The following is a 25,084-nucleotide window of genomic DNA, read 5'->3' on the forward strand; positions in this document are numbered from 1 at the left end:
TAATATTACTGAAATGGGTTATTTAATGAATTGAGTCAGCTGACTTTTTCTTCTATACAATTTCAGCTTCTAGAGAGAAAAGAGAGCTTGTAGTCTGAGTGCATGAATGTGTGTAGTTCCCCATCCTCTTTGCTGAGTGTGACAAATCTCGAAGGTTACAAATGTCTATGTTTTAGTTATTCATGTCCTAATATTTATTTCCAAACGTGATTTTAATAAAATGTATAGTATACCATTCAGATCCAAATAAAAATAATATAAAGCCACCATAGTACTTCCTCAAATAACATGTCAGTTTTTGTGCCCATCAGTGCAGGGTTTTCCTGTCAAGCTACTACAGAGATCATAATGTGGAACTGTCAAAGCTTCTCCACAAATTAGGACAACCCCTGCCATCATGGCTGAGACAGGAGCTGCAAAAAGTGAGATAGCACTGGGGGAAAGAAGCTTCCTATAAGAGCTCTCCTTCACTTCAAACATAATCAGACCTAAAGTCTCCAGGAGCCAGCAGAAGACTGTTGGGAAATATGTCTCTTCAAAAGAGAACAAAGTAATGAGGTTTGTGACATGGGTTGGCAAACAGTCTACACAAGCATCCTGGGAGATATGGATTTCAGAACAATTTCTGGGTTTACGAAGATTTTAATAGAGTACAATATACCAGAAGGTTCATCTGTGCCAGACATATTAAAATGGGAGCTTCACAGCTGTCCAGAAATACCCCTATAGTTACCACTCATTTCATTGGGGCTGCTACAAAAGAATTTGAGATGATTGTGCCTATGGAGTGTCGTGCATACGTGTCAATAACAACTGGTTTCAGTTTTCAAAAGCAAAGATACACAACTGTCCAAAAATATTGTGCAATTATTTACAGTTTTATATATTATATTCATATCAGTTGAAGAATATTGTGTCTCATGTCAGTTTTGTAACCCACTGTCTGCCTGCTTAGTTTTCAAATTGTTTGATTACAATGTGTCTTATATTATTTTTTAAAGTGAGGAAAGATGTAGCACCCAATGCCAGATGTGTCCTCTTTCCAAGTTGATTTCTAAAATGGAAACAAGTTTTGTAAAGAATTCACGATTTGGAATGAAAGTACAAGTTTTTAGGAATACACAATTGGTGAGAAATGGTACTGTTAGTTAAATAAGCAGGAGGGATCTACAGGAAAAAATTACTTTATGCAATTGACATGTGTGGTTAAATCCTTTTGCCCCAATCTATAGAGCTAGGAAGAGCTGTAACACTGTGGACCCTATATTTTCATGAAAAGAGTGCTGTTGGGAGAGAAACGTGTGTCACGACCCAGGCTGCAGGGCACCAATAACCATACACAGAGGCCAGAATCTATCTAATATCTTTATTGAAGGAATATATAAAGTTAATAAAAACAAGTGTAGAAAATAGTCCAGAATTAGACCTTTCAGGAAAGGTCAGAATTAGTCCAAAAAAGCAATGTCCAATAAGAAATATTAAGGTCCAAAGTTGTAATCCAATAACCGAAACACTCACTTTGCCAGGCAAAGTGAGGGGAGATGACAAGGTCCTTTAGTCCATAAACTTGAGCAAGGCTAGGAAATAACTTGATACTTGAAACAAGGCTTAAAACGTGGAACAAGGTAACTAGGAACAAGAACAAGGTCCGTGGAATAACTTGGTAAAATCCGTGGAACAAGGCAAGGATTGATCCTGGGAAACAAGGCAAAGTCCGTAGATAAACAAAGGCTGGGAAGCAAGGCGAAGGCTGGATAGCAAGGCAAGGCTTGAGCAGGAGCGAGGCTTGAATCGGAGCGCGCTGTCCAGACACAACTCGCTCCGTAGGCTGACGAATTGACTCCGCGAAGATACTACGCGGGTAAAACACCTAAATAGAGTCTAACTTTCCCACCGAAGCAGTACTCTGGGAATCAGAAACGAAAGCTAAACTCTGAGACCAGATGTTAAACTCCTTAAAGATTCTCACGAGAAGCAGTCTTAATTGGCTACATTCTTAGCTGCAATTCTTGCACTCCTGCGCGAAGCTGATTCCAAACTTCTCTGTTGTTTACAAAACTCCCGGCGCAAGAACACGGGAGAAGTAGGTTCTGGGCTTGTTTGACATACTTCTGGGAGACAACTTTCTTGCAGGTGCAAGGTTCCCAGATCTGCCTGGGAAAGATCTGGCTGAGAGGAATCCAGTTCAGACTGGGAAGGTAAAAAACCCAAGTTTTCATCTTCATCAGGAATTACAATGTCCTGAGCAGGACTACAAGGCCCATGGGTCATCACACTATCCCCCTCCTCAAGGCCCCTCCCAAACTGGGGCCCTCTCCCCGAAGCGCGAGGTCGCGGCTTGGCGGGATAGGTCTGATGAAAGCGACGGGTTAGATCAGGAGCATGGACTGTGGAGGCGTCTTCCCAAGAGCGTTCCTCAGGGCCAAAACCCACCCAGTCAATGAGATATTGTAGGCGGCGGCGGTGAAAGCGAGAATCCAAAATGTCCTCAACCTCGAACTCCTCCTCCCCATTCATCAAAACAGGAGGGGGGGCCGGTTGGTCTGTATCAGGACGCACACCATCTGCCGGAAGGAGCAGGGAACGGTGAAACACTGGGTGAATGCGCATTGAACGCGGAAGTTGGAGTTTGAAAGTCACGGGGTTTAATTGCGCCACCACTGGATAGGGGCCAATGAAACGGGCATCTAACTTCCGGCAAGGGCGGTGGGTGGGCAGAAAGCGAGTGGACAGAAAAACCCGATCTCCTACCTTGATTTCGGGGCCCGGCTGGCGGTGTTTGTCAGCGTGGCGTTTATAGTCCTCCTTGGCTTGGTCCAGTTGCTGGAGCAAAAGTTGTTGCACCGCTGTGAGTTCCTGCAGCCAATCCTCTGCTGCGGGAACTTCTGTAGGTTCAATGACAGGGGGAAAGAAACGTGGATGGAAGCCGTAGTTTGCAAAGAACGGCGTTTCTTTTGTAGAAGCTTGAACTCCATTGTTGTAGGCAAACTCAGACAGTGGTAACAGAGAAGCCCAATTGTCCTGTTGGTAGTTTACATAACAGCGAAGATACTGCTCCAAAGTGGCATTGGTGCGCTCCGTTTGCCCATCTGTTTGGGGATGATGAGCTGAAGATAAGCGAGAGTCTATGCCCAATAGTTTTTGTAGTGCCTTCCAAAAACGAGAGGTGAATTGAGATCCACGGTCTGTGACTAAACTCTTGGGCAATCCATGTAGTCTGAAAACATGTTGAAGGAATAGATCCGCAGTCTCTTTGGCCGTGGGGAGGCCTTCGCAGGGAATGAAATGGGCTAACTTGGTGAAAAGGTCCACCACCACTAAGATCGTGGTGAATCCACAGGAAGGTGGTAGGTCAGTGATGAAATCCGCAGAAATTATTTCCCATGGGCGAGATGGGGTAGGAAGGGGGTGTAGAAGCCCTGAGGGCTTCTCCCTTCTTATCTTGGAGCGCTGGCATACTGGGCAGGTGTTGACATATTTTTCCACATCCTTGCGGATCTTGGGCCACCAAAAATCCCTTAGGATCAGATGCATGGTTTTAAATAGTCCGAAGTGTCCTGCTGGTTTGCAGTCATGACACAGACGAAGCGCTTTTTCCCTGCCCGGTCCGGGTGGGATATAAACATGATTTCTATAGCAAAGCAGCCCATCCTTAAGCGAAAAGGGGAAGTGCAAACCTTGGCGAAGTTGGTCCTGCGCCCAGGCATCTGCTTGCTGACTAGCCCTGATTTCTTGAGCACAGAGGGGTCCTGGAGTAGAGGAAGCTGAACCAATGGGAATGGATTTGGTGTTCCCCACTGTGAGCGTGGCAAAGTTCCCGGGTTGTAATAGTTGGGATTCAAGGGTCTCCTTGCGTCCTGCAGCGTATTCCGGTTTACGTGACAGGGCGTCTGCTTGCTTGGTCTGGGCTGGGGTCACATAGTGAATCTGGAAGTCGAAACGTTCGAAGAATAAAGCCCAGCGTTGCTGCCTCTGATTTAGTTTGCGGGCAGTTCTTAGATGTTCTAGATTACGATGATCAGTGTGGACTTCAATGGGAAATTTGGCCCCTTCTAGCCAATGTCTCCAAGTTTCAAAGGCTGCCTTTATGGCCAGTAGTTCTTTTTCCCAAATGGTATAATTCCTCTCTGGTGTGGTTAGTTGACGAGAGTAAAAGGCACAGGGATGGAGGTGATCTCCCACCGGTTGTAAGAGTACAGCCCCGATAGCCACATCAGAGGCGTCCGCTTGCACAACAAAAGGGGTTCCAGGATTTGGGTGCTGTAGAATTGGCTGGGAGGTGAATAGTTTCTTTAGTTGCTGGAACCCTTTCTCTGCTTGATCAGTCCAGCGGAAAGGCTGCTTTCCACGGATGCAGCTAGTGATGGGGTCGGACCAGCGGGCAAAATCTGGAATGAACTTGCGGTAATAGTTCGCGAACCCCAAGAAACGCTGTACCTCTTTCTTGTTAGTTGGCGCCCGCCATTCCAATACTGCTGAAACCTTGGCTGGATCCATGGAAAGGCCTAGAGGCGAGATGCGGTAACCAAGGAAATCTACCTCTTGTAGATCAAAGGCGCATTTTTCCAGCTTGGCATATAGTCCATGATCCCGCAATCGTTGTAGCACCATTTTGACGTGGTTCTCATGTTCTGATTGTGATCTAGAAAACACCAAAAAATCGTCCAGGTAGATTATCAAGAACCTGTCTAGATAGTCCTGAAAAATGTCATTGACAAAATGCTGGAACGTTGCGGGAGCTCCGCATAAACCGAAATTCATAACTCGGGACTCGAATAATCCGAATTTGGTCTGGAAGGCGGTCTTCCACTCGTCCCCTTCCCTGATGCGAACTAAGTTGTAAGCCCCCCGAAGATCCAGCTTGGTGTAAACCTTGGCTCCTCGAAGCCGATCCAGTAGATCCGAGATTAAGGGCAGGGGATAGCTGTTCCGCTTGGTGATATTGTTCAATGCTCTGTAGTCCACCACCAAGCGTAGTTCCCCTGACTTCTTCTTCACAAACATCACTGGGGAGGCGGCTGGGGATTGAGAGGGTCTGATGAATCCCTTGCGAAGGTTTGTCTCTATGAATTCCCTGAGAGCTTCTTGCTCTGGTTCAGTCAGGGAGTAGAGATGCCCTCGCGGGATCGGGGCCCCCTCCACCAAGTCAATGGCACAGTCATAAGGTCTATGTGGGGGTAATTTTTCGGCTTCTTTCTCATTGAATACATCCCAATACTCGGAGTACTTCTTTGGCAAGGTGATGATGGGCTCGGTGTCTGTGGCATGGCAGACCTTGGCTACGAGGCAATGGTTTTGGCAGTACTGTGAAGCAAACTGCAGTTCTCTGTTGAACCAGGAGATGTTAGGGTCGTGGAGAGTCAGCCATGGGATTCCCAAAATCACAGGGAAATGGGGAACCTCGGTAACAAAGAAGGAAATCTCTTCCATGTGTTCCCTTATCCACATCCTGGTGGGTTCCGACCACTGACTTACGGGGCCCGTCTTGAGGGGGCGGCCGTCTATGGCTTGCACCACACGGGCATTCTTGAAATCATGATATTGTAATCCCAGAGAGTCGGCATACTCTCTATCAATGAAATTGTTGGTAGCTCCAGAGTCTATCATGGCGTGGATCATGACGGGTCCCCTTTTTGCTGACCATAATGTGACCACGAGAAGGAACAGGACCCCGGTTGGCGGCTCTTGAATGGATTTTTTGACCGGGTTGGCGAGCCTCTCTACACCCGGTCGTTGGCTTCCCCCGCCGGCTGTGTGCCAGTCGGCTCAGACGCCTTCGTCTCCGTGGAGGACGCCGCCGCAAGACGGGCGGCAGGCTTCCCTTTGGCTGGGCACTCTCTGGCGAAGTGGCCCCCGTTCCCGCAGTACCAACAGAGGTTTAAGCGTTGACGACGGGCCTTCTCGGCGGCATCTAGTCTGGGACGCACATTGCCCAACTGCATCGGCACCTCCTCGCCTCCTCTGGGGTATGGGGTTGGCGGTGGGGGTCTCCACACTGGACGTGGCTGAACGCTGGCGGGAGCGGGGGGTTTTGCCCCGGCTCTACTGCCCTGGCCTCGAACCCACTGTTTCCTGTTGGCAATCATGACTTCAGCCCGTAAACATTGATCAATGAGTGCCTCGAGGGTCTGGGGAGGATCCACCTTGGAGATTTCTTCCAGCATTTCAATGTTGAGACCCTCCCGGAATTGTCCTCTGAGGGCTACATCGTTCCAGCCGGTGTTGTGGGCCAGCACTCGGAACTCGGCTATATACTGGGACATAGGTCTGTCTCCTTGGAAAAGGCGACGGAGTTTGTGACCGGCTGCCTCCAAATTGTCCTCGATTCCCCAAGTCTCCTTGAGGTGGTCCAAGAAGTGTTGCGCTGATCTTAGGTGTGGAGAGGCTTGGTCGAACAGTGCCGTCGCCCAGTTGGCCGCTGGCCCGTCTAGAAGACTGTAAACCCACGCCACTTTGATGTCTTCTTGGGGAAACTCGGCAGCACGGGCCTCTAGATAAGCTTGACATTGGCGACGGAAAACATGAACCTTGGAAGCTTCTCCAGTAAACTTGGTTGGCAACGCCATGGCCGGAAGACGAATTCCGCGTTCCTTCAAACCCTTTATTTCTCCATCCTGTGCATTGAGCTTATCACGGATTCGGTCCACCTCATCCTTGTCGATGGTGTAGGTAATCGGCTGGCCGCTCGGCCCAGGTACGACTCCGGTAGACATTCTGGCCGAGGTTAATTGGTGCTTAGGGTGGCGGAGTCAAACTGTCACGACCCAGGCTGCAGGGCACCAATAACCATACACAGAGGCCAGAATCTATCTAATATCTTTATTGAAGGAATATATAAAGTTAATAAAAACAAGTGTAGAAAATAGTCCAGAATTAGACCTTTCAGGAAAGGTCAGAATTAGTCCAAAAAAGCAATGTCCAATAAGAAATATTAAGGTCCAAAGTTGTAATCCAATAACCGAAACACTCACTTTGCCAGGCAAAGTGAGGGGAGATGACAAGGTCCTTTAGTCCATAAACTTGAGCAAGGCTAGGAAATAACTTGATACTTGAAACAAGGCTTAAAACGTGGAACAAGGTAACTAGGAACAAGAACAAGGTCCGTGGAATAACTTGGTAAAATCCGTGGAACAAGGCAAGGATTGATCCTGGGAAACAAGGCAAAGTCCGTAGATAAACAAAGGCTGGGAAGCAAGGCGAAGGCTGGATAGCAAGGCAAGGCTTGAGCAGGAGCGAGGCTTGAATCGGAGCGCGCTGTCCAGACACAACTCGCTCCGTAGGCTGACGAATTGACTCCGCGAAGATACTACGCGGGTAAAACACCTAAATAGAGTCTAACTTTCCCACCGAAGCAGTACTCTGGGAATCAGAAACGAAAGCTAAACTCTGAGACCAGATGTTAAACTCCTTAAAGATTCTCACGAGAAGCAGTCTTAATTGGCTACATTCTTAGCTGCAATTCTTGCACTCCTGCGCGAAGCTGATTCCAAACTTCTCTGTTGTTTACAAAACTCCCGGCGCAAGAACACGGGAGAAGTAGGTTCTGGGCTTGTTTGACATACTTCTGGGAGACAACTTTCTTGCAGGTGCAAGGTTCCCAGATCTGCCTGGGAAAGATCTGGCTGAGAGGAATCCAGTTCAGACTGGGAAGGTAAAAAACCCAAGTTTTCATCTTCATCAGGAATTACAATGTCCTGAGCAGGACTACAAGGCCCATGGGTCATCACAACGTGCCTGATTTTTTTTTTTTTCGTGTCAGGAGCAACCGGAGTTGCTTCTGGAGTGAGAGAATTGGCAGTCTGCAAGGACGTTGCCCAGGGGACGCCTGGATGTTTTTGATGTTTTACCATGCTTGTGGGAGGCTTCTCTCATGTCCCCGCATGGAGCTGGAGCTGAAAGAGGGAGCTCATCCACGCTCTCCCCAGGTGGGATTCAAACCTGGCAGCTTTCAGGTCAGCAACCCAACCTTCAAGTCATGAGGCTTTTATCCCCTAGGCCACCGGAGGCTCCACGCCTGAATTGATTCTCTGTCTATCCAGCAATTAATGGAGCAGGGACTCTGCATTTAGCTCAGGGCCAGCACTGCAAATTCAACCCAAGTTAAGATTCTTCCTAATCATTTTCTCTTATGTATTTCATTTAAGTTTGTAGCATCAGGGCTTTGGGTGCTGTAGGAAACAAGGCATTAACACCACTCACTAGGTTGTTTTATTTGCATAGAAGAACTTGTAAAACTATGCAAATGAACCAAACATGCCCTATGTTTTTTGTGAAGTAAAATTATTTAAAAGAGTAGAATCCAAACCCATACAAGTGTTGCATACATCAGACTGTGAAAGTATAATGCCACTGCAATATTTGTGATGTCTATGCATTTCTTTGGCTATCTTTTGTCACTGCCTGGGATAAGTAAACACATATTCTAGATGTTTTCAGTTGCCTGTAATGGGAAAATATGCCACTGACATCAGATTTATCTGTCATCAATAGAAGAAGGATTATGATTTATCACCTTAAATCAGTGGTTCTCAACCTGTGGGTCCCTAGATGTTTTTGGCCTACAACTCCCAGAAATTCCAGCCAATTTACCAGCTGTTAGGATTTCTGGGAGTTGAAGGCCAAAACATCTGGGGACCTACAAGTTGAGAACCACTGCCCTAAGTCACTGCCTTAAATAATCCGATTTAGTAATTTACACTATTACTTTTGTCTATGTTGGTTGATATTTTGGTTGGGTTTTTTCTTCAGTGCAATCTTAAATGCTTAAAAGTATATGAAGTGACTCAGTTTTTATTAGAATGTGCTCAGACTTTAGAAGGTATTAGGCTTATAAACACATTCTATAGCCATTATTCTGATTTTCTATTTTTTTCCATTATAGTTGCCCTTCTATATCCATAGATTCAACTATCTACAGCTTGGAAATACTAAAAATAATCCAAAAATAAACCTTGATTTCCCCATGTCATATAAGGAGCTTGAGCAAACACCAATGTTGGTCATGGACAAATGCCAGCAAATACCGAGGGTCCACTGTATTTAAAACCATTTACTGTCTTCCTGAAAATTAGCTATTTATTCAGTTCAGACATGAAATAACTCATATTGTTTCTGAATAGGCTTGTATTCCATTGCACTGCAAAAACATTCAAAAATTCAGAATGGCATTTAATAAATTTTCTTTCTTTAAATGGCAGCTCAAATCCCAGCATATATTTTTAGATATTTAATTTAACCTAGGTATTTCTTGTGGAAGAGACATTGAAAGTTGCCTATCTGAAACAGTTGTGCTAGTAGGAAATGAGTATGGTTATTTGTAGCAAGTATTAATGGGAAAGAAAAAGAAAAACAAACCAAAAATGGATGTCAGTCACTCAATCCAAGCAAACAGCACGGTTCCACTGCATTATTTGCCTAGTCCTATACATAAGGAAAAAGAAGTGGAAGCAATCTTCAGAATATATTGTACAGATTATACTTTGATATTGCTGAAAAATGTGAAGCTTCCTCAGGAAGAGTAAGATAGATATTTCTGTGTTTATAGATGTAATATTCTTCTCATTCATATTGAATGAAAATTGCTGGAAAGGTTTTTTCTCCATTTTTTAAAAAATAAAATACAAAACTAGACATTATTCTGATAGTGGCATGATTTCTGTTGTGCAACAATAAACTCTGATAAGAAAATGTACTCAGCACTTGGTAGTGACTTTATTCTAATTTACAAATTTCTTTACTATTTCTCCAGCCTTTATGGAACCTTGACACCAAGATACAACATACTCAAGAAACAGAACTGCCTGGCTGATGTTTTTATTTTATTTTTTTAAAGCTGTCTGCTGTTTCCAAGCAGATAACATTATTGGGCTGCTTGTGTTTACTATCTTGAGACTTGTTTTTTACTTCAGTGCCGGATTTTCTTCAAGTACACTACAACTCCACATTCATACTATTACAAAAAAGAAAAAGTAGGGGAGATACTTCTGACAATTACATTAAATAGTGAAATGTGATACAATAAAAAGAGTCCAGCACTTGCATTATTAAAACAGGTACCTACATCCTGCTGCTGCCTGAATAGAATTTGTTTCAACAGTAGCAGATGTGAATGGCCCCATAGTTCTTGATACAGAGAATGTTTGCATGCAAAGGCATGCAGAGAATCTTAGGTGAGAACTTGGCATTGAAAGCATAGGTGACTACTATTGGAAACATCTCAGTAACACCTATTGAATCAAGCTCACTTTATGATGACAGTACACCACTGTTGCACTTACTTGCCAACAAGTTGTGGCTTCAATTTATAAAGTTTCTATAGAATCATAGAATAATAGAGTTGGAAGAGACCACATGGGCCATCTAGTCCAACCCCCTGCCAGGCAGGAAAAGCACAAAATTCCCCTGACAGTTGGCCATCCAGCCTCTGTATAAAAGCTTCCAAGGAACGAAACAACTTCCAGCACTCTCCGGGACAGGGAGTTCCACTGCTGAACAGCCCATACAGTCAGGAAGTTCTTCCAAATGTTCAGGAGGAATCTCCTAATTGGAACCCATTGCTCTGAGTTTCCAGGGCAGCAGAAAACAAACCAGCTCCCTCTTCTTTAGGCATGGGAACCATTCATTTGTCTTTTTAGCAAACCATAACCTCAGTGAAACTGTTCTCCATTGCCATATTTCAGATGTGTTGGTTTTTTCCTGTCTGCTTTCTTCAAAGTCTAGCTTTGACAATGCCAGAGCAGCAAAAAAAAAAAAAAAAAGCTTTCCCCCTCCTTATTAATGCATTTCAAATACTTAAAGATAGCTATTGTGTCCCCTTTCAACATTCTCCAAGCTGAACATGCCTAGCTTCCTCACTCCTCATAGGCTTGGCTTCCAGGTCTTTTATCATTTTGCTCTGGACATGTTCTAGCAGGCTGTCGATATCCGTCTTGAATGGTGGTGCTCAGAACTGGATGACTTAATCTGCTTTGAACTGATTATATGAGTCTACACTGCAATATAATCCAGTTCAAAACAGATAATCTGGATTTTATATGGCAGTGTAGAAGGGGCCCCAGATTATATGGCAGTAGTGTCTAATATATCTCTATCTATTGTCTCTGTCTTGCCATTATTATAATCAGAATTGAATGTTTGCGGTATATGTGTTCTGTGATCCACCCTGAGCCCCTTCTGGGTGAAAAGGGCAGAATATAAATACTGTAAATAAAAATAATATAATATAATCCAGTTCAAAGCAGATAACCTGGGATCAGATCCTGGGATGTAAGGACATTGTAGAAGGGGCCTAAATTTGGTAATTTAGGCTGGATCTACACTGCCATATAATCCAGATTATTTAAGTCTACACTGCCATATAGTTCAGTTCAAAGCATATAATCTGGATTTTATATGGCAGTGTAGAAGGGACCTTAGTATTAGTTCAGCTCTTCAATCTCTTAAAATTGTTTTGGCTACCTTTCCTAATTTGGTGTCTGCAATTCTAATGAGCATATCCTCTATTCCAGTATCCCAGTCCTTGATAAAGATGTTGAATTGCATTTAGGTTGCAACAATAATTATGACAACTTTGTGAAGGTATTGTATCCTTTTGTTTTGTTCATTTGGTTTGCTTATAACGCTCAATGAGATTATATTTGGGGACAGCATGTTCTAGCTGAAAAGGTTGTGGGTGATCCTTTACAGGGGTTGTCTTTCTTTCAGGGCTCTTCCACACAGCCATATAACCCAGAATATCAAGGCAGAAAATGTCACAGTCTCTGCTTTGAACTGGGCTATCTGAGTCCACACTGCCATACATTCCAGTTCAAAGCAGACAATGTGGGATTTTATTTAGCTGTGTGGAAGGGGCCTCAGATATCATTTGGTTGGTGCTTTCAAGTGCAGGAGTAATAGCATTATCCCGTGGTTTAAAATGTAAATATTCTGCATTTACAGGCAGTTGCCAAGTTACAAACATCCGATTTACAAATGACATAGTTAAGAACAGAGGTGAGACAACAGAAAATGGAGAGAAATCTACCCTCAGAAGGGAACTATGTTCCTGAAAGAGTTTTCATGGGGAAAAGGTGTCTTCACTGAAGCTTTATCACCAATCCTAGATATAGATATTTAGATACTAGATATAGATATAGGATATGTGAAGCCAAAGCACCACCCAGTGGCCAGGCTGTTTTCTGCATTAGTGTTTGTGATCCTGCGTTTTCTGAAAAAAGCTACTTTACATATTACAAAGCAGCATTTGTTAGTCAATGTTTTATGAAGAAAACATCCTAAAATGGAAATAGTGTCAAGAATATATGTGTAAAGCTGCAATTCAATGGAGTTTCATATCAGTCCTCTACTTCTTGTTTTACCACATACAGACCCAAGCTTTCTACTGGAAAGGATTTATCAAATTATAAATATACTGTCCTCCATGTTCACTAGGGTTAGAGGCACAAGTTCCCCACAAAAGTAAAACAACTATGAATGCAAAGATTTTTTTAAAAATCTGACAGAACACTTGTCTAGAAACCTCTAGGTTCTCCAGCACGACTCTGTGATCAACTTCTACCAGATTTGTTATGGAGGGCCTACAAATATCTAAATAAGTGTTTCTTTATCCTCCAGCAAGATTGTGGTCACTTTCTGGTGGAGTTGACCAAATTTTTGCATTGGGGACTATTAAAGAAGAACACTCTTAAAGATTGAGACAGAGAGTGGGATTGGTGTTTTTGCTTTTAAAAAGATTTAATTTATTTTAATTGTTTCCATATTTGTTTTTAATACTCCTATGTTTAATTCCATTTTAATGTTCATATGTTCTTGGTTTAAAATTGTGCATTTTTATTATATTTTATTTTTTAACATTGTTAGTCGTTATGAGGCTGGATCCACACTGCCATATAATCCAGATTATTAAAGCAGAAAATCCACATTATCTGCTTTGAACTGAATTATGAGTCTACACTGCCATATAATCCAGTTCAAAGCAGATAATCTGGATTTTAAATGGCAGTGTAGAAGGAGCCTTGCAAATGGGACCCAAGGCTAAACAAATCATTTATGTTCCATACACACATCGCCTAAAGATAATTTTTGTACACTATTCTAAGAATTTTTGTGCATTAAAATTATTATATGTAAGATATAATAAAAATTATAATAACATTCTAATAATAAAAATGTTGCAAGTCCCCTGTTCAGACATCAGCCAGCACACCAATGCCTTAAATCAAGAAATAGTTTTCTACCGTAAGATCTACAGAGATACTCTCAGGAACATCCCAACAAGCAAGAGTCCAAAAGTGGCAGGCTAAAACCCTGTACTTCAATCAGTGGCTGACACTGGATGAACAGACTGAACTCTGGCACCACGAGATGTAGAGCCAACCTTAAGAAATGTGGCCACAAAGTGGAGCCCACGACATGCGAGTGTGGAGAAGAGCAAACCAAAGACCACTTACTACAATGCAGTCTGAGCCCTGCCACGTGCACAATGGAGGACCTTCTTACAGCAACAAAAGGGGCAGTCTAAGTGGACAGCTTCTGGTCAAAGGACATTTAGTAGAATGCCAAGTTTTTGTAATTTCAAATACATTACAACCTGTATCCTTCGTTCCCTTCTGACACAATAAATAAATACATAAATAAACATTATTATTATCAAAGTAAAGATTTCATTGGGTGCATCTACACCAGACATGGAGAAACTTTGGCCTTCCAGGTGTTTTGGACTACAACTCCCACAATTCCTAACAGACTAACTCAACCAGAGAAGTCAGCCATAGCAGAGCACTTGATGAACCAACCAGGAAACAGCATATTTTTTGAGGACACAGAAATGCTGGACTACTCTCACAACCACCAGGCCAGACTACACAGAGAAGCCGCTGGAATCTACAAGCATGTAGACAATTTCAACAGAAAGGAGGAAACCACGAAAATGAACAAAATCTGGCTACCGATATTTTTAAAACTCTAAAATCAGGACAGTAAATAAAGAGTAACACTTAGGAAAGGGACTTTAAACAATCAGGGCCAGCTAACATCTCCCAAACAAAGGATTCCGGGTCCCCAGGCAGGAAGCTGCAAGGCTTTTCAATGCTAATCAAGGTGATTAATTGAAACATTCACACTTGCCCCAGGCAGACAATAGTTCTTTCTCCCATCGTGGACTTTCCACAGATATATAAACCTCCCTTGCTTAGTCTCCAACAGACCTTAACAACGTCTGAGGATGCCTGCTATAGATGTGGGCGAAACGTCAGGAGAGAATGCTTCTGGAACTTGGCCAAACAACCCGGAAAACTCACAGCAACGCACTAAAAGCACTGTGGCTGTCACCCCTTCCAATTCCAAGAGGAAGTGAGAGACCTAGAGCGCATGCGCAGCGCGCGGGCGGCCCCACCTTCCTCGAGCCCAGCGAAGGGGGCGTGGTCTTTCTTCTGGTATAAAAGCCTTGGTGCGGGGCGGCCTTCTTTCTTTTCAGAAGCGCTTCCAGAGTTGGTAGGAGTTTCTGGGGGGGGGGGGGGTTGTAGAGGCAGCGCTATACAGCTCTGTTGTAAGTTTTTGCTGTTGTCCCTCGTCAGAGGTTGTAGTGCAGCCTAATATAGTACTAATCCTGCTTTTAACGGGAGGATTTTTCTTTTGGAGGAAGGGAGGGAGGAGGCCTCATGAGAGTGAGGAGAAGCGGCTTTGGCGCATGCGCCTTGAGGCCCATTTCAGTTTATGAAGCGAAATCGTGACCGGAGGAAATTATGGGGGAGTGGGGTAAAAGTACTAGATAAGGAAGGGCCCTGTTCGTAAAACACGGCACAGGACAAAAGGAGCCGAAGGTAAGGAAGCGTTACGCTCGTGTGGGAAATGGGGCGAATTCATCCGACGCCGAGGGGCGGTTTGGGCCTTGTTTGTGCCTTACATCACGCGGGGCGGGGAGTGAACTCCGGGCGCATGCGCAGAAGGCGCACAGAAGACCATGCTTCCATGGGACCTGCCAGTGTGGTAGTTTCCCTTCCTAGTCATGGTAGAGAAACCTTCAACCTTGCTTTTTGGCATAGCTCCCATCCATTCAATTGGGGCGAGACTCTGACTTGGGCAAGGCACAACTCCCCTTAGGACAGTGGTTCTCAAGCAATGGGTCCCCGGATGTTTTGGCTTTCAGCTCCCAGAAATCTTAACAGCAGGCAAACTGGCTGAAATTTCTGGGAGTTGTAGGCCAAAATACCTGGGGACCCACAAGTTGAGAACCACTGTCTTAGGACAAAGTGCGCTCATTCATTTAAAAACCTGGAAAGGAGTTAAGCGCTTGCACATTTGCATGGAACCATGGCCTCTTTTTGCTGAACTGGAGGGTGAGGGAAAAATAATGTTATTTGGCAGAATAACCACACGTTTAAATGCAGGAACTGAGGTTAGGTATTTGCTACTTGGCTGCTCTCTTTGAATGTGGCCCCTGTTTGAAAAGCTTTCCAAACCAAACTCAAAGGAACCATAGATGAGGGACTTTCAGGTTCAACATCTTTATCTAGTGATGAGATTGAATATAATTCTGTTTTAAATTGTCAAATACTTATAATTTGACAATTATAATTATATAATACTTACATATGTATAAACAAGGTATGGGCAAACTTTGTCCCTCCAGGTGTTTTGGACTTCAATTCCCACAATTCCTAACCGGCAGTAGGCTGTTGGGAATTGTGGAATTTGAAGTCCAAAACACCTGGAGGGGCAAAGTTTGCCCACACCTGGTATAAATCAACATGCACAAATTAAAATGCATAAACAGCAAAAAACAAACAAACCTACAAACACACACTAAAATGCACCTCCATAAAAGTTACATACTAAAATGTATCACTATGAAATGCATATTAAAACAGACAAAACAGATTAAACAAAGGATGCACATTAAAATTCATGTTTCTTTAAAGACTGTCTGGGTAGGCCTGTCGTAAGAGGCAGTTCTTCATTTGTGTCTTAGTGCCCTTCCACATAGCCATATAACTCAGAATATCAAGGCAAAAAATCCCACAATATTTGCTTTGAACTGGGTTATCTGAGTCCACACTGCTATATATTCTAGTTCAAAGCAGAAAATGTGGGGTTTTATTCAGCTGTGTGGAAGGGGCTTTATATTCCAGCAGCTAATTTAGCTGCTGGAACTCTACCAGCAGATCATTTCACAGCTTCGTGATGGCTGATAAAAACATCCTCTGGGTGGGGGTTGCCATTTGGGTTCTGGCTGGTTGGAGAAGATGCCCCCAAAACACCAAAGTGCAGGGAGGATTGTGTGGGAGAAGGTGATCCTGTAGGTAACCTGAACCCAAACCATGTGCTTTAAAGTTCAAAACAATTGCCTTGTACATTGCTCAGAAACTTAATTGGCAGCAAATGGAGTGACTTTAGGTTTCATATCACTCCTAGATAGAACCAATCTGACTGCTTTATTTTGAACCAGTTGGAGTTTCTGAACTTAGTTCAAGGGTAGCCCAATGTAAAGCACATTGCCAAAGTCCAATCTTGAGGTTACTAGTGCATGCACTACCACCTTCAGTCCTCCAAATCTAGAAAGGGGTGCAGCTGGCCAATCAGCCGAAGCTGGTAGTAAGCACTCCTGAGCATTGCTTGAAGCTGTGAACACAGGGAAGTGTAACCTCATCCAGATCTGGTTTCACTCAGATTTTGATATGGATTTTAGCAATTGATCACCCCGAACAGGACCACTTGTCAAAAAGAGATGTTCTGAAGAGAGACTGTTTTGTCCTCTGGTGAGATCTGCCAGAGTTTCCTTTAGAGCAGTGGTTCACAACCTGTAGGTCCCCAGATGTTTGCCTTCAACTCCTAGAAATCCTAACAGCTGGTAAATTGGGTGGGATTTCTGGGAGTAGTAGGCCAAAACACCTGGGGACCCACAGGTTGAGAACCACTGCTTTAGAAACTTAACCTGGACATGAGAGCAACATTAATAGCTTATGTGAAACTTGCCCATATGTTCTGTCCCCCCTTTAGATCACAGACAGACATTTAATCCCTTTCGAATTCTCAGTAGTGATTTGGCAAGTGTATTGTTAACAAAGATCTAAAATTCAAGGTGTTTAATATCTTTTTGTGATTGGCATTCCAGCAAGTGTACGAGTCTAAAGAGCAATGTATAACAGCATGGTCTGCTTGCTTATCTGGAAACCTGTTTCCAGTACTTATATATCAATATATTAATTGGCATATCTTCATTTTATTAATTTATGGAGATTGAGATTAAATCACACGTGAAAACAAATTGTGGAGATTAAAACTTGTTCTATTTTTCTTTTTGCAGGGAAAATGTGCTTGCAGTGCTGAGTTTGAAGAATGGTGATTCTTAATACTAGGGTTGAATGAAAGGTAATGCCTCCACCTTCGTAACTCCTCAACAGATGGCAGTACTGGTATGCGACAGGTACTGGCTTGTTCAGTAGACTCTCCTCTACAGTTCCATTTGGCGGGAAGCCTTAGCATTGAATGGTTGTGTTGTTAAAGTGTGAAGTATGGAACCCTGCGCAGATGCTCGGTCAATGCGACTTAAGCAACGTGCAGTCATTGAATTCTTGACAGCAGAAGGTGTCAACCCAAAGGAGATTCATCAAAGAATGCAAGCTGTTTATGGTGATTGTGTTGATGTGAGTACTGTGCGTCGTTGGGCGAGTAAGTTTAAAGATGTTGAGGTGGGAACATCTGACTTATGTGACAAAGAAAGAGTTGGACGTCCCGTGACAGCAACCACCGAGTTTCACAAGGAAAGGGTTGAAAGATTGATTCAGGACGATCATTGTATCACTCAGAGAGAAATTTCAAGCATAATCGGCATTTCGCAAGAACGTGTGCGTCACATTATTGCTTTGCTTGGCTATCGGAAGATCGGTGCACGATGGGTAGTGTGAGACACTGGTTGCGGAAACAGTGTCGACTTCTTCCATGACTGCTTCAGAAAACTTGTTCATCGTTGGCAAAAGTGTATCCAATTGTCTGGTGATTATGTGGGAAAGTATATAGTGGTAGTTAAAAGAGCACATTCTAAGGATTATTTCTACGTTTGATTTATTAAAATATTCCCATCCAAACCCAACTAACAAAGGTGGAAGCATTACTTTTCATTCAACCCTCGTACATACAATTTTTCCTACCTCTGAAAGTGTACATGTCCTAAGTTCATCGATGTGAGATATGTGAATTTTAGTAAAACTTTTACGATTAGCTCTAATAGAAAATAATTGAATTCTTGAAACAAGTATTTTGATACCTTTACATTACTCCTTAGGGTAGTTTTCACTAACTGAATTTCCTTCATGGTATGTACTTGGATGTAGCTTTGGAAACACATGGACAGTTTATAAGATTCTTGTAAGGTTTTTTTGTGAACAGTTCAGCTCGAGTCTAACATTTTGCTTTGTGTCTTTCATATAAATATCTATGGAGAAATACTTATGTGTTGTATGCTTTAAATACTTGAGTGGTGTGTTATTTATTTTTGAAGCTTTATGGGGTAATACTTAAAGCTATGCACAAGGGCACATTTAGATGTTAAAATGTACTTGTAAAATTTTAAATTGTCAGATATCTGATGCAAATGAATGAGGAATGGTAAAGCCCATATACTACAGTTTTAAATTGTTTAGAAATGTTAGATGCTATGCAAATCATAGGGTTACTTTTTATTGAATTTGCCTTGAAGTCATAAATGACTTACAATAACACTTTCAAGGAATTTCCTTGGCAAAGTTTGTTCAGAAAAGGTTGCCATTGCATTTCTCTGAGGCTTGAGCGATTGATGTGCCCAAGGTCACTCAGTTGGTTTCATGACTAAGCAGGAATTTAAACCCTGGTCTCCTGAGTCATAGCTCAACACTGAACCGTGTATACAATACATGCTTCCACCACACAAATAGAACTGCAAATACAGTAGTCTCACTTATCCAAGCTAAACAGGCCAGCAGAACCTTGAATAAGCAACTACGTTGGATAATAAGGAGGGATTAAGGAAAGGCATATTAAACATCAAATTAGGTTATGATTTTACAAATTAAGCACCAAAACATCATGTTATACAACAAATTTGACAGAAAAAGTAGTTCAATATGCAGTAATGCTATGTAGTAATTACTGTATTTATGAATTTAGCACCAAAATATGATATATTGAAAACATTGACTACAAAAATGCATTGGATAATCTAGAACTTTGGATAAACGAGTCTTGGATAAGTGAGACTACTGTAGTCATATTTCAGTTTTAAAAGTATCTGACAGGAAGATTTTTTTAACAAAGGTTTTTAATGCCTGACCAGCCCCCTTTTATTATCAATGTATAACCTTTTTTGGCATCTGCGTTACAACAAAGGGAGATCAGATTTGAGAAACAAGACTTTCAGTCCTGCAATATATTGGTGTGTCTGCACAATGTGATAAAGCTTGAGTTGGGAAAGGAATTCTAATCTTGACTGCAACCATGTGAGAACAACAGAACAGACAGGGTAGAGCAGCCACCACTGCCTCACAGTCTACTCCCAAAACACATCTGTAAGTTTGGCCACCAAATTGAAGTAAATGGAAGCAGGTGATAGAAAAAGTAATTCCTGAGTTAATTGAGTGGTTTTTAGAAGGTTTTTGGTTCAATTTGACATGGCTTACTTGACATTATTTCACATGTGTAGTGTTTGAAATAAAGCATCCCTTGCACAAAATCCTGAAAGCAGTTAAACTAATTTGTTGAGTGATATAGAAACCTAGTGACATTGTTCCCAAGTGACATTATTTGTCTCTGATATTAAATTTTAATTTGGAAATGTTTTACATTTAGGACTTGTACTCAAATGTTATGTCTAGCAATTGTTATTTTTTAAAGGCGCTTGCAGGCTAAATTTCAAAATAGAAACAAGAAAAAGGGCCAATGGGTATGGTAGCTGGGAAGAATAACAGCAAAGTAGTTCAGGTAATCACAAAATGTGCAGCTATTAGAATTTAAAGGTGTGGGAATCTTAGACCTTTGCCTGTGTCATGAATAAAAGGATTGGCTGCATTTTCAGGTAATTTATTCATTGTCCACAAGGGGGTGGTGTTGGTGCTGAAATAAGGAAACACTTCCATTACATTCAAGATCTAGTGATATTTTTTTCTTCCTTAAAAAAATAGCAAACGGGAGCATGTTCTACATTGTCTAGGTATGGTGTGAGTCCCAGATCTAAACTGATTTCAGTGCAAAAGGAACTGTGTAAGCACAAGTCACATGCAGATAACACTATTTAACATGGTTTTTGTTCCTGGATTTTTTTAATTCTAAAAACATGTGAAAAGTTTATTAAAGAAGTATGGAAAAGATCTGGATGTGAGTAACAACACATTTGAATGCTAAAAGTGATCTGGTTAAATATGAGGGCAGAAAAGAAATTCCGTTAGTAACATTTTACTGGACAAGTTTACATTGTATGGCTTTGCTGACAAAAATGAAGTAGCATAACAAGACATGTACCAGAAAGATGAGGTTCCTGGGTATACTTTTCAGAATGCTAGTACATCCTCGTTCATCGTAAAGTATGGCTTGCATCAAATGAAGTCAGTTGAAACTGGAACAGAATTTTGAGTTTATAAACCTTTTAAAATGCAAATTGAGTATCCCATATCTGAAATGCATGGTACCAGGAGTCTCCCATATTTTGGATGTTTTTGGATTTTTGAATTCTTGCATATAGATCTATATTTTGGAGATAGAACCCATCTAAACGCAAAATGTGTTGCATGCTTCATTATAGCTTAAACAAAACCTAATTGCAATTGTTTTACATAATATTTGTTACGTTTTTGTGCGAGGTATATCTTGGCACCCATGTGGTCAGTTTTGAGGTATGGGTATTTTGGTGTTCCAGTTAAAGGATACTCAACTACATTATTTATTTAAATTGTTATCTTCCCCAATACAGTATGACTTGGATAGACAGTTTTCATAATTCCAGCTTTAAGAAGAACTCTGCCCCCTTATCTGGGTGGCTATTCTATTAGACATTAAGTAAAACCTTCTGAAACCTGATCTAAGCAAGCTTAAAGGGGCAGGAAATGTAGCGTCACTTTCATATTTCTAAAATTGGGCATAACACAAGTACATTTATTGTTGCAAAAAGGAACTCATCAAAAGCAATTTTATACAGTTCAAGTGATTCTGAGGTATTGGATAACCAATGCAACAACCAAAATTCATATATATAAGGAAATGCTAAGAACAGTATCGGCATCACATACATGCATCCACAGGCTAACTTCATGAAACAAATTTATTCAGTAGAAAGTAGACCTCATTACTAGTGACTATTTAAATTTTAATTTATCTTTGAAAAGTATGATGTAGAACTAGAACCTCGCCTTCCTTCTGACACAGCTATCACAATATTGCCTAAGTACAATCCATAAATAATACGTATTTTCCTGTTCTATGGTTTCAAGGAAATTACCCAGATAAGTGTCAATGATTTGATTAGCTGCTGAAATTTGAAACCTATCAAAAGACTTGTCTTTTGGCAAACCTACATAGCCAGTTTTAAGCATGAAATTTAAACTCGTGTCCTATAGAAATCCATTTTTAATATGTATCCTTTATAGAGCTACATTTTAATATGTGTGTTTACAGAAATTTTGCGATGTGTGTTTTGACTGCTGTAACCCACCTCAAGCCATGAGGAGAGTTGGGTGAGAAATTAAACTATTATTATTAAAGGTTGAGTGTGGTAGACTATATGAAACAGATACAGTGAACACCTGTTGCCCTTATGAACATCAAATATGAAGAAGGAATTATCACATTCAAAGGATAAATGATTACCATACTTCAGAATACATTGTTCTGAAAATTTCTCTCAACAGTGCAATAGAATTAATAGGGTTTCATTTGTCTGCATAGGTAAAACATTGGATAAACCAGTTAAAAGGTTAGTGAAACCCTCTTTATGGCTATCATTATCCAGACACATTGAACTGATTTGTGCAGCTATTTAATTTGCTGCTTGTTCCGGGGGGGGGGGGGGGGGGGCATTGGTATGGTAGCCTTTCCTGTTACTTGTTCAAGAGTTCAAAACTTTAAAAATGAGTAACCTTAGTATCTGGAAATAACATACAGAGGAAAAATACTGTTAAAAACAGTAGGTGCAAGATGGTCATAGTTTGGTTATGCTTCTTATCCAGGGTACAAAAGAGGATACTTTGGTGTAGACACCTGGAGAATCTTTGACTCCACAGCCATAACCCCAGGAGGTCACCCCGTACACAGCCCAACTTTCTCCCGAGCGTTCACACATCAGTGGTCCACCACTGTCTCCCTGGCAGCTGTCCACACGTTTCTGCTCCTGGAGATTTCCAGCACAGAGCATCCTTCCTGTGAACTTTGTCTGGTAGCGTTCTTCACAAATTCTCTTAGGAAGTAGGGGGACAGCAGCTTGCTGTAATGTTCTGGAGTAAGCTCTTCCTGAGGGGAGGAAAATACTGACCATTAACATAACTGAAGAGACAAAATTAAAGCCAAATGCATGAAGTTTCATCAATAGGTGCTATTCAGAGAGCAAGAGTATGCATTAATAACAGTATAAAGGGGCCATCTTTGACATGGTATGATGTTCTGCATTCAGCAGCCACATAATGAGCAAAACCTGTTGAGGTGAAATGTACATGGGTAAGCTTTTCCTGTTCAGGCACTGACAGTTTGTGAATCTTGGAAATGGAGATAGGAAGCCAATAAACATTTGGAATGTTGTTAGCAGTTTAGCCCTGCTACCATAAAATAGCATAAGTATTCACTAATACATGACGAACTGCCAGTTCTGACATACTTCCATCTGTACTATATCACAGATGGAAGTATGTGATACAGTACTACTGTAAGATTCCCTAATACAGTAGAGTCTCACTTATCCAAGACTTGCTTATCTAAGGTTCTGGATTATCCAAGGCATTTTTGTAGTCAACGTTTTCAATATATAGTGATATTTTGGTGCGAAATTTGTAAATACAGTAATTACAACATAACATTATTGTGTATTGAACTACTTTTTTCTGTCAGATGTGTTGTATAACATGTTTTGGTGCTTAATTCGTAAAATCATAACCTAATTTGATGTTTAATAGGCTTTTCCTTAATCCCTCCTTATGATCCAAGATATTTGCTTATCCAAGGTTCTGCCGGCCCGTTTAGCTTGGATAAGTGAGACTACTGTATATAAAATGATCCTTCATTGTACATGTATCCTGAAACTATTATATCAATTCTGGACTAATAGTGCCACACACTATTACTAAATGTTCATTTTTATTTCACTAGTATACCATAATTGGCATTTCTTGTGAAAAACAAGTAATCTTTCTCCTAATTTCAACTTATGCCACTAGTTCTGCTCAGACAGGCCATTCCAATACTGCATCTGCTATAGTGAATAGTAGGGACAATGCTAAGTGATGAACGTGAATGTCTGATTTTACAGGAAAGCTAGCTTGCCCTTAGATATCAACCTTTCCAACCAATACTATCTATTGGAGCAATTTGAGATAGGAAAGGGCTGTGCAAGTACATTCCCCTGTTGATGTCAACTTGTTTTAAGTAGCTGGAGAATCAGGAAAATAAAATAAAAAGGACTTTAACATCATATAGGAACAGAGAATGCAGGAGTGGGAATGACATTCCAGATGATCTTGCACTGTAACTAGTGTTCCTCACCACTGGTGCTGCTACCTAGGGCTACTGGCACATACAGATAAAACCTTTAGGTGAGGTTCATCCTTCTCAGTTCAAACACTGCCAATTCATTTAGAAAATTAATTTTCTAAAGGTCATTATACTGCTACTTTTCAAAGTTTTGAAAGTAATAGTTTATTCAAGAACTTTTTTTCACATAAGGGCCTGAAAAATAAAGGTTGGGTGAAATTCTAGATTGTTTTGAGACTGTTATTGGTATGCATTTGAATAGAATTTCCTAGCTTCATTTGCAGTCTCACATAGATGAAAAACTGGAGTCCTGGGAAGTCAAGTTGAGAAAAAAGTATAACTGGATGATATAATACATCTTTTATGTATGCCTCAACCCATTTCAGAAAAACCAGTTCATGAAATTCTAATCTTCAAAGATGGAGGTACAATTCAAGATATTTACGCTCAAATCACAGGAATATGTAGTGGCTATTTTGCAGATATTCACTGAACAAATTCCTAATTTTGTAGTCTACTAAATAAGCCAGTATAGTGTAGTGGTTTGAGACTGTAACACTGGAGATCAGGGTTCGAATACTGTCAAGTATAGATGACCTTGGGCAAGTCAAACTTTCAGCCTCAACAATAAAGTTTCATTCCTTGAAATTCAGTAGAGTGGCACTGTTAAAACCTGATGCACATGCAGGCTCCACAATTACAGAACTAGTTACAAACCAAAGACAGACTATAGTACCATCATATTAATGTGAAATGGGACAGATTAACAATCTGTGAAACAATGACATATCATTGACTAAGAAACTTCACTTCCATTGAAGTCAACAAGTATGCTTTTCTATTATGGCTGATATGTTCAGCAATACACAAATCTCCTGCCAGACAAGTTCAAAGTTAATAATTAAATTGAATATAAACATTTAAAAAGTGAATTTTTCAACAATTCTACTGAATTTACGACATGTTAAGAACTTGTTTGAACTACAACAGACACATAAACATTTTGAAATTGCCAAGTATTTGCTTTGATCTAAAATGCAAAGCTAAGCAGAAGTGCTACAGTAACCTATTGTGTGTGCAGTATTACATTTTGTTCCATACTGAAGAAACATCTGTTCATACAAAAATACATTAATGAATTCAAGGAGAGATCAAACATTGGCCAGCTTTTTGCCAACTTTAATTAAAGAATAAGAAAAAAGGATTGAGTCTGTGAAATCATGACCCGAATAACAACCCCTACCAGTGTGTGTGTGTGTGTGTGTGTGTAACTTGCTTGAATGCTACAAAACATCTCCGCCCTAGGTAGTTATTAAGCTGAAGTAATAAGACAGCAATAGCATCATGCGGTGAAACCGAAAGGCAGTCTTTATCTATGCTAGACATT

At 41.3% G+C, this 25,084-nt stretch overlaps 2 protein-coding genes and 1 non-coding gene across 5 annotated transcripts in view; 2 read left to right on the forward strand and 1 right to left on the reverse strand.

Moving 5' to 3' along the window:
- The window catches only part of LOC100568181 (bifunctional heparan sulfate N-deacetylase/N-sulfotransferase 3), a 109,839-nt gene extending 91,396 nt beyond the window's left edge, over positions 1–18,443 (forward strand). For 2 of the 3 annotated variants that reach the window (XM_062983566.1, XM_062983568.1), the window contains exon 14: positions 312–9,691. In XM_062983566.1, the coding sequence (XP_062839636.1) occupies positions 312–431 (120 nt within the window). In that variant the 3' untranslated portion in view covers positions 432–9,691. Of the gene's footprint in view, positions 1–311; positions 9,692–9,748; positions 14,820–17,302 lie in introns of those variants that run through there. The other variant, XM_062983567.1, reaches the window with a different exon arrangement.
- On the forward strand, positions 14,956–15,089 carry LOC134299829 (small nucleolar RNA SNORA24). Its single transcript, XR_010007068.1, has one exon. It is a non-coding gene; the product is annotated as a small nucleolar RNA SNORA24 (small nucleolar RNA).
- Positions 18,444–20,405: 1,962 nt separating the features above from the next.
- Positions 20,406–25,084, reverse strand: part of prss12 (serine protease 12) — a 72,791-nt gene continuing 68,112 nt past the window's right edge. The window contains exon 13 of the mRNA XM_003221778.4: positions 20,406–22,467. Within this exon, the coding sequence (XP_003221826.1) occupies positions 22,160–22,467 (308 nt within the window). The 3' untranslated portion in view covers positions 20,406–22,159. The remainder of the gene's footprint in view (positions 22,468–25,084) is intronic.

The sequence above is a fragment of the Anolis carolinensis genome, chromosome 5 (genome assembly GCF_035594765.1).
Source record: "Anolis carolinensis isolate JA03-04 chromosome 5, rAnoCar3.1.pri, whole genome shotgun sequence".
NCBI classification, from domain to species: Eukaryota; Metazoa; Chordata; class Lepidosauria; order Squamata; family Dactyloidae; genus Anolis; species Anolis carolinensis.